The sequence below is a fragment of the Triticum dicoccoides genome, chromosome 4B, assembly GCF_002162155.2.
Source record: "Triticum dicoccoides isolate Atlit2015 ecotype Zavitan chromosome 4B, WEW_v2.0, whole genome shotgun sequence".
Lineage (NCBI taxonomy): Eukaryota > Viridiplantae > Streptophyta > Magnoliopsida > Poales > Poaceae > Triticum > Triticum dicoccoides.
In genome coordinates this window covers 41,963,445-41,973,409 of record NC_041387.1, presented here as the reverse complement: position 1 = coordinate 41,973,409, position 9,965 = coordinate 41,963,445, and the positions used below count along the sequence as shown (strand labels likewise).

The 9,965-nt window shown below is 44.5% G+C and overlaps 2 protein-coding genes across 2 annotated transcripts in view; one reads left to right on the top strand and one right to left on the bottom strand.

The window, feature by feature from the left end:
- Positions 1 to 1,975, top strand: part of LOC119294880 (iron-sulfur assembly protein IscA-like 1, mitochondrial) — a 2,913-nt gene extending 938 nt beyond the window's left edge. Inside the window, exons 2-3 of the mRNA XM_037573157.1 lie at positions 1,318 to 1,435; positions 1,528 to 1,975. Coding sequence (XP_037429054.1) covers positions 1,318 to 1,435; positions 1,528 to 1,621 — 212 coding nt within the window. The 3' untranslated portion in view covers positions 1,622 to 1,975. The remainder of the gene's footprint in view (positions 1 to 1,317; positions 1,436 to 1,527) is intronic.
- Positions 1,976 to 2,905: 930 nt separating this feature from the next.
- Positions 2,906 to 3,587, bottom strand: LOC119294879 (histone H2B.1-like). Its single transcript, XM_037573156.1, has one exon. It carries the CDS (start codon positions 3,513 to 3,515, stop codon positions 3,057 to 3,059), a length of 459 nt encoding a protein of 152 aa, XP_037429053.1. The 5' UTR covers positions 3,516 to 3,587; the 3' UTR covers positions 2,906 to 3,056.
- Between the last annotated feature and the right edge of the window lie 6,378 nt (positions 3,588 to 9,965).

The following is a 9,965-nucleotide window of genomic DNA, read 5'->3' as shown; positions in this document are numbered from 1 at the left end:
AGTGAACATATCATAGGTTAAACTGGTATATATTGCATGTTGTATTGCCCGGTGTTGCTGTTCCAGCGCGTGAGTTTCACGTTAATTAGTTTAGCATTTCAGAGGCATGAAGCTACCATGCTGTGCATCTTGCAAAAGTATTATGCAGAAACTCTTCAATGTTACAGCAATATACGCACCAAACCTAGTGAATTAAATGGCCAGATAATCTGTCTAACCCTAGTGAATTGAATGGCCACATAATCTGGCCAAAACTAGTGAATTAAATGGCCAGATAACCTCACCAAACTTAGTGAATTAATTTGTCAGGTAATCAATCTCTCCATGTCCTTGGTATACCATTTCTTTGAGACTGTTGTATAAGTAGAAGAGGAGGGAAAGTGAACATACGCATTCATAAATTACAACGTGAAATCATTGTTACTCCCTCCATCCCAAAATAAGTGACTCAACTTTGTACTAACTTTGTACGGAGGGAGTATGAGTATAATTGGTTTGGTGTCAAAAATTGGCAATGCCAGTGTTTGGCATTGTGTCAAATATTGGCTGCAACTTGATTGGTTACCGAGTTGTTTTGCCTATCTCACATAAAGTTGCCAATATTTGGCAAGCCTAGGTATTGCCAATATTTGGCAAGCCAACATTTGGCTAGCCCAATACTGGTAGCAAATCAATCATGCTCTATATTGCTTAGCCCTGCCCCCATCCTCCAACATCTAATATGCAGGGTTCCATGCTGTATATTTCGTTTGCTAAAATATTTGTTATGTTTAGAGCGAGGCCATGATGTTTAGTATTCTGAACAATTTGTTTGATATGTAGTCCGTGCTGTTCAACTCCTATCATGTTTAGTTTTCTTAGTAACATCTGGTTGAACAATTTCTCCGATTATTAGTTCGTCGATCTAATGATTTTGCCCGACCTGTGTCATAAAAAGCCTTGCCCTTGTGTACAATTATACAGCCTTGGTCAGATGTTGGTACATATTAGTGAGCCGTGCCCAGCGTGGCACACATTTAATTTTTGTTAGTAAATATATCAATCTATTGAGCTTAATTTCCCAAACCAAGAATGAATATCAACCGTAGCATTGGTCGGATATTCGTACAAATTAATGGGGTACTATTTCTGTCCATTGATAGATCAAACTTTTGAGCCTAATTTATTTTGTTGAAGAACTTTTGTGCCTAATTTAACAAATCAAGAATAGATATCGACTGTAGCATCATCTTATCATTGTGCAGATTGAACTAGCTTCCACATTTTCTTTCGTCTGTTTTCTGCTGTCCGTGCTAAAGTTAATCTCTCCTTGTTCAGAAGAAAAAGGGAAGTTTGATGAGCTTGTTGAAGAGAAAGGTGTAAAAGTACTGATTGACCCCAAGGCCCTGATGCATGTGATCGGCACCAAGATGGACTTCGTTGACGATCCACTGAGGTGACCTTCTCTAGTTTCTGTGCAGAAAATTCTTGTTTTCGACCTCCATTGCCTTACCTCTAGTTCATTATTGATGGTACCTTGTGTTGCAGGTCAGAGTTTGTGTTCATCAACCCGAACTCGAAAGGGGAGTGTGGATGCGGTGAATCTTTCATGACTACGGGCAGCAAAGGATCTACGTCATGATGCGTCCTGCGATGATGTAAATAGAGCGAAGCATGTGCAGTGGTGGCTCTAGTTACTGATATAATTTTGTCTTGGAAAGCAACGGCCATTGTAAGCTTGCTGCGTTTGCATCCACGTAGTGAACACTGCAGCGGATTTACTCACGTGATGGATGAACCAGTTTGTTGCCGGTACTCTTACATTCATCTTGGCCCTGTGTTGTTGTTACGTTCACTAATTCTTGTCTGGGAACATATCGAGTGCACGATAGTCAAAATAAACATAGAAAGCATTCTTCTGATACAAAGCCGTCTGGTGTTTTTCCCGGTGGAAATAAAGGATGTATCTATGGCATTTATCTTCGTTAAAAGTAAATATGGAGCTCTTGCTTGTTTGAAAATTTATGTACTCCCTCTGGTCCAAATTAATTGACACAGCCTCTATATGATGTCCAAGTACTTAAATTAAGCTAGAACTGGGATGAACCCAGGCCGAATTCTTGGCAGACCTGGTACCGGAATTAAACAGCAGCAGAAGCCAGGCAACATAACACAGTGAAGATCGCATACGTTGTTACTGTCAGTAATTCATGTGATTGATTGCATTGGAAGTTTGAACTTCAGAAGATTTCATAGTTCATAGTTTCATGGATTATTTTGCGTTTGCCATACACTTATGATTCCAGGGCGCGGCGTGGTCTCGCCGTCCTGCCGTTGGTAACCTCTCTGTTGCTGCCGACGCTTGACCTGAGATAAACACCCAGTGCCGCAAGTCCTAAACATTTCATTCAGATCCCGGACGAGTCTGTCCATTCTGAAAGCTGGGGGGATAAATACTAGAGAAAAAATCAGAAAGCATACAGCGCACTCTCTGAATTACCAGTGTCCAACTACAAGGCAATACAAACAAACAGTAATGAAACAGAGATCAAATACTACTTGAAACGAGCCATTTCTATCAGATCCGTCGAGCAGAAATTAGAAACTGCTGCTGGCGCCGACACGGCTTGACATTATAGCCAAAATGGATCATGTGGAACAACTTTCCGGTCGCAAATTCAGAAACTCGATTGATTTTAGGAGCGACTGAACTTTCTGCCAATTGGTTCTTCCATTTTGATGCACGAAATACGGCTCCAAAACTGCAAGATCGTGTCATGTTGCAGCAAATTTCACGGACAAAGTACAACCACGCGCATAAATTTTTTAAAAATAAACAGAGTCTCCAAACGCTGATAAGGGCACATGATTTCAGAAAAGATGGAGATGACCAGCACGTTGATTAGAGATGAAGAATTGAAGACCAGAACAAAATAACACGAGCATGTACTGAACATTGAGGCAGGCACCGTTACTATTTCTCGAGATCCAGAAACATAGCGATGCGATTCTTACACGATAACACGGCCACAAACACACCCAAACAGCTAACTACGAGACTCAGGAGGAGGAACAGCCTAGGAGGAGGTGAACTTGGTGACAGCCTTGGTGCCCTCGGAGACGGCGTGCTTGGCGAGCTCGCCGGGGAGGACGAGGCGGACGGAGGTCTGGATCTCCCGGGACGTGATGGTGGGCTTCTTGTTGTACCTCGCCAGCTTAGCGGCCTCGCCGGCGAGCTTCTCGAAGATGTCGTTGATGAAGGAGTTCATGATGGACATGGCCTTGGAGGAGATGCCGATGTCGGGGTGCACCTGCTTCAGCACCTTGAAGATGTAGATCTTGTACGTCTCCACGCTCTTCTTGGCCTTCTTCTTCGCCTTGCCGCCCTCCTTGGCCGCCGCCGACGACTTGCCCGCCGGCAGCCGCTTCTCGGCCTTGGGCTTCTTCCCGGCCGGGGTCTTCTCGGCCTTCTCCGCCGCGGGCTCCTCCTCCACTGGCTTCTTCGCCGCCGGCTTCTTCTCGGCCTTGGGCGCCATGGATGCTGACGGTGGGGTGGGGCGGGGTGGGGTTTCGCTGGAGGATTGAAGGAGGAGAGGGGATTGCAGATGAGATGTGGGGAGAAGAGGAGAGGGGCGGAGATTTTTATAGATGGGGAGAGGTGAGAGCTGATTGGCGGAGGGGTGGTGCCCCGGATCGATGACGTCAAGCGATACCAGCCGTTCGCCGCTTTTTAGATGGACGGGCTGGATGCGTTTCGACGCGGATCGCTGGCCTGGCTAAGTTGTGGGCGGGCGGCAGGTGTGCTTCCGCGCGCGCTCTGGCAGATTGGAAGGAAGACCTGAACGTTACAAGGCTCTCTCTTCCTGTCCTCTCTCGAAACTGCCTACAGAAGAGGGCAGGGCGAGATCCAGGAGTTCCTCTGTCCCCGTCGGCAAGACCGGTGGTCTCCTTCACCTCTGGTGGCCATTATGGCTGCCGGAGGGGTGGGAGATCCCGGATCTGATGCCTGGCGGTGTATATAGTCCTAGATTTTCTAGGTTTGGTGTCCTTTGCACCGGCGTCATGGCGGAGGAGGCGTCGGTGTGCGGAATAAAGTGGCCCTGTCTCCTTCTTCGCTCGCCCGGCGTCATTCTTGGCACTGGCGAGGAGCTGGGGTCCTTTTGGTCTCGCGGATCTGAGTGTTTACGATCCTGCGAGTTGGTCGTCGTCGTCGTCGGTCACCGCTGGGCTCTTTGGTGTGGCGAGACGGCGAGGGGGGTCGAGGATTCTGACCCATGGCGTTCGCGGCTTTGGCCCTGTGGAGCGGTGGTTGGGGCTTGTCCGCTTCTTCGGCTCCATGGGAAGATGCTTCTGGCGCTTCTTTTGTTGTGGATGCGGGAGGTGGCTACGACAGGGATGAAGGACTGGAGGTTGTTCATCGGCGATTGGTCTTTGAACCTGCTTCAGCGAAGCTGGCCGATGCGGATCCGGTGCGGCATGGGGCGTTGCTCCGGCCGCCTGGGCTTTTCAGCTCTGCTCAAGATCTCACCTCTCGCGGCGGGCTACGATTGTGCGGCTCACAAAGCTTACAAGCGATGGTGCTTCTCCGGATCTAAAGGGGTTGGTCGCTTTTCTTCTCTCTCCGGCGGCGACGACGGCGAGATGGGGGTAGCAGCGGCTGTGTGGTTGAGTTGGATTTGGTGTTCTTCCGTATCCTGCGTGGATGTACTCGTATCTATTGTATGTCTCCTTGTAATGTTTTCCTTAACATAATATAATCACGAGTATTTCCCTCAAAAAAAGATTGGAAGGAAGACCTGCGGGCGCGAATTTTACGGAGAATTTCTGGGTGCTCGCCCGATTTGTATTGAACAATAGTACTCGCTCCGTTTCTTTTTAGTCTGCATATCAGACTTGGTCAAAGTCAAACTTTATTAACTTTGACTAAGTTTATAAAAAAATATATCAAGATTCATAATATGAAATATATATTGTTAGATGCATTATGAAATTAATTTTCATATCCTATAGGTTTAGTATTGTAGATGTTAATATTTTTTTCAACAAAGTTGGTCAAACTTTACAAAGTTTGACTTTGATCAAATCTTATATGCAGACTAAAAAGAAACGGAGGGAGTACAGTGAATTTTTTTAGATCAAAATTGAGACTTATTAATTGTTATTTTTGCGAGAAGAGATTTATTAATCATTGGAGCACATTTATATAGCCGGACTCGGCAATCCAGCCCCTAAACATCCGTGAACATGCCTGGTCGCGACCCCGGACAGCCCCCCTCAAAGGTCTTGCAAACAACCATACTTCTCATATCAAAACCCTCAAATTCAAGTAAATTCATATACGTCAATCATGTAGCACAAATTCATCACAATTCAACGATCAAAGCAAAAAAAAAAATCAACATTTTGGGTGTGTCGAAATGAAATTCAACGTTCGGGCCAGGGTTGGCTAGCGCGATAGCTATAAGCATCGTCCTTTAAGCTCACTCGTTTGCTTCGAATGTCGGTGAGCGCCTTCTAAGCTCACTCGTCTTCTAAGCTCACTAGTTCACGAATCTCGTGCAAAATTACTGCAATATATGATTTTCGTAGTTCATCGAGTCTCGCAGCATCTGTTCCGCCCGACACCGCATGGTGCTGCAAATCCGCACCGCAAATCATGAATTTAGGTAATATAGCTGAAATAGAAAAAGCTCAAATAAAAAAATAAATACATATGAAACTAAATGTTTTAACATAGTACAATACAATAATTATCTCAAATGCAACAAATGTTCAAGTACAATAACAAATTGTTCAAAATTATTACGATAAGAGATGGTCCAGAATTAAAAAAACTATTCAAAACACACATGAAAACAAATATATCAAATTAATTAAATCATGGTCTATTGCCCATACAATTGCCACTGATACTCAATGAGATCATCGTGTAGCTACATGTGTTTGTCACGCTCTTCAGTCTACCGATAGGTCTCAAGAAATGCATTGATCACATCTGGGTTCCAGTAGGCTTGACATGTCTACCAATATTGTCATAGAAAAACTCCAAGTTTAAATCACACTCGTCCTCGATGAATATATTGTGTAGAATTACACATGCAGCCATGATATTTGAGAGGGGTTTCTTATCCCAGAAGCAAGCAGGACCTCGGAAAAATGGCAAACCGAGCTTGCAACACACCGAATGCCCTATCAATATCTTTTCGTCGTGCTTCTTGCGCCTGGGCAAAAATAGTTTGTTTTTCCATGTCGGCTTACTAATTGTCTTCACAAATGTTACCCACGAAGAATAAATAATGTCAGCAAGATAATACCCCATAGTATAATCATGTCCACGGACCGTGTAGTTGCTAGCTGAAGCATTTTCACTAGCTAGCTATACAAAAAAAGTGTGACCTATGTAACACATTGATATCATTGAGAGACTCTGACAATCCAAAAAAGCAATGCCAAATCCAAAAGTCGTGTGAAGCCACAGCTTTGAGCATAATAGTTGGTTTGCGTTGATGTTGGTGTACTGCCCGACCCAAGCCTTTGGACAGTTCTTCCGATTTCAATGCATGCAATCCACACTCCCAAGCATGTCCGCGCATCCTCTTGCTTTGTTTATCGCCATTAATATTTTTGTGCCCTCCTCATAGGGAGCTCGGAGGTACTCGGGACAGAATACCCGGATCATTGTATTCTAAACACCCGCACGCATTTGAGCATGGTATCTTCTCGGATGCAAAGATATTCATTGGTGTAATCTACCGGAATGTCATATGCTAACACTCGCATTGTCATCGATATTTTTTGGCATGCACTAAACCCTAGCAAACCGACAACATTTCTCCAGCGAGTGAAGAACCAACATCTTTTGCTCGCAAGCTTCCACAATGCGAATAAAAAGAGGCCTACACATTCGATAACGCCTATGGAAAAGATGACCCGGATATGACGGTACCTTGGCAAAGTAGTCTTTTATGAGAAACTCGTGACGGAGAGCTCAGTTGCATGGAGTGCAAAGTCGGTCGACCGTCGATCCACGAAGCTTCTTATTATTATTATTATCGGTTTTAAATTTGTCGACGAGATGCAACAAGAGGAGATGATCGGCATCGTCGTTAAAAAGCATCTCCCCTATGTTAAAATCATCCGACTCCGACGATGAGGACGAACTCCAAATATCATCCATTTACGAAAATAAATTCCCGGTCATATCAAAATTTTCCCATTGGCTGATTCTAAAGATGGTATAAAAAGATGGAAATCTTAGCTTTTACCGGCTCAAAGCAGCCGCAACCCCCTTCTAGCCCACCAACCGGCGTAGCCCCCTTCTTATCCGCCGCAGTTGCCACCTTCCCTACTCCTCCTCGCCTCGCTACGGCTCGCTCGGACGGCAATTGCTCAATCATATCCGGAGCAGCCAAATCCGCCTGCAAGAGGCGGCATACATCGAAACTCTGAGCCGAATCTATAACAACGATGGCTGCAGCCAGGCCGACCATGGCAAGGAATGGACTCCCAGCTCTAATCTTGGTGAAGGAGATGCGGCAAGAAAAATGGCACCCCCGAGCTCTAATCTTGGTAAAGAAGATGCGGTAAGGACGGGTGAAGCTCCACGACACGAGGTGGCCGGAGGAAGCAAATGACATCGGAGATTTGGGAAGGGGTGGAGGCGGAACAACGGGTGATAACCCACAAGTATAGGGGATCGCAACAGTTTTCGAGGGTAGAGTATTCAACCCAAATTTATTGATTCAACACAATGGGAGCCAAAGAATATTCTCAAGTATTAGTAGCTGAGTTGTCAATTCAACCACACCTGAAAGACTTAATATCTGCAACAAAGTATTTGGTAGCAAAGTAGTATGGAAGTAACGGTAACGGTGGCAAAAGTAACAGTATCGATTTTATAGTAATCGTAACAATGGCAACGGAGAAGTAACTAAGCAAAGAACAATATGTGAAAAGCTCGTAGGCAATGGATCAGTGATGGATAATTATGTTGGATGCAATTCATCATGCAACAGTTATAACATAGGGTGACACAGAACTAGCTCCAGTTCATCAATGTAATGTAGGCATGTACTCCGAATATAGTCATACGTGCTTATGGAAAAGAACTTGCATGGCATATTTTGTCCTACCCTCCCGTGGCAGCGGGGTCCTATTGGAAACTAAGGGATGTTAAGGTCTCCTTTTAATAGAGTACCGGACCAAAGCATTAGCACTTAGTGAATACATGAACTCCTCAAACTACGGTCATCACCGGGAGTGGTGCCGATTATTGCCACTTCGGGGTTGCCGTATCATAACACATAGTAGGTGACTATTGACTTGCAAGATAGGATCAAGAACTCACATATATTCATGGAAACATAATAGGTTCAGATATGAACTCATGGCACTCAGGCCCTAGTGACAAGCATTAAGCATAGCAAAGTCATAGCAACATCAATCTTAGAACATAATGGGTACTAGGGATCAAACCCTAACAAAACTAACTCGATTACATGGTAAATCTCATCCAACCCATCATCGTCCAGCAAGCCTACGATGGGATTACTCACGCACGATGGTGAGCATCATGAAATTGGTGATGGAGGATGGTTGATGATGACGATGGCGACGGATTCCCCTCTGCGGAGCCCCGAATGGACTCCAGATCAGCCCTCCCGAGGAAGGTTAGGGCTTGGCGGCGGCTCCGTGTCGTAAAACGCGATGAATCTTTCTCTCTGGTTTTTTTCTCCCCGAAAGTGAATATATGGAGTTGGAGTTGAGGTCGGTGGAGATCCAGGGGGCCCACGAGGCAGGGGGCGCGCCCTGCACCCTCATGGATAGGGTGCAAGCCCCTTACATTGATTCTTTCGCCAATATTTTTTATTAATTACAAAACGTGTCTCCGTGGATTTTCAGGTCATTCTGAGAACTTTTATTTCTGCACAAAAATAACACCATGGTAATTCTGCTGAAAACAGCATCAGTCCGGGTTAGTTCCATTCAAATCATGCAAGTTAGAGTCCAAAACAAGGGCAAACATGTTTGGAAAAGTAGATACGTTGGAGACGTATTATCTCCCCCAAGCTTAAACCTTTGCTTGTCCTCAAGCAATTCAGTTGACAAACTGAAAGTGATAAAGAAAAACTTCTACAAACTCCGTTTGATCTTGTTGTTGCAAATATGTAAAGCCAGCATTCAAGTTTTCAGCAAAGATTATGAACTAACCATATTCACAATAACATTTAGGTCTCATGTTTACTCATACCAATGGCATAATCAACTAGCGAGCAATAATAATAAATCTCGGATGACAACACTTTCTCACAACAATCATAATATGATATAACAAGATGGTATCTCGCTAGCCCTTCCTGAGACCGCAAAACATAAATGCAGAGCACCCCTGAAGATCAAGGACTGATTAGACATTGTAATTCATGGCAAAAAAGATCCAGTCACACTCAATGCAAGTTAATAGCAATGCATGCAAATGACAACGGTGCTCTCCAACTGGTGTTTTTTAATAAGAGGATGATGACTCAACATAAAAGTAAATAGATAGGCCCTTTGTAGAGGGAAGCAGGGATTTGCAGAGGTGCCAGAGCTCAAGTTTTGAAACAGAGATAAATAATATTTTGAGCGGCATACTTTCATTGTCAACATAACAACCAAGAGATCTCGATGTCTTCCATGCTACATACATTATAGACAGTTCCCAAACAAAATGGTAAAGTTTATACTCCCCCACCACCAACGAACATCAATCCATGGTTGGCTCGAAACAACGGGTGTCGTCCAACTAACAATAATCGTGGGGGAGTTTTGTTTGCATTTATTTTGATTTGATTTGAGCATGGGACTGGGCATCCCGGTTACAGGCCAGTTTCTCGTGAATGATGAGTGGAGTCCACTCATCGTGAGAATAACCCACCTAGCATGGAAGATATAGACAACCCTAGTTGATACATGAGTTATTCGAGCATACAAAACAGAATTTCATT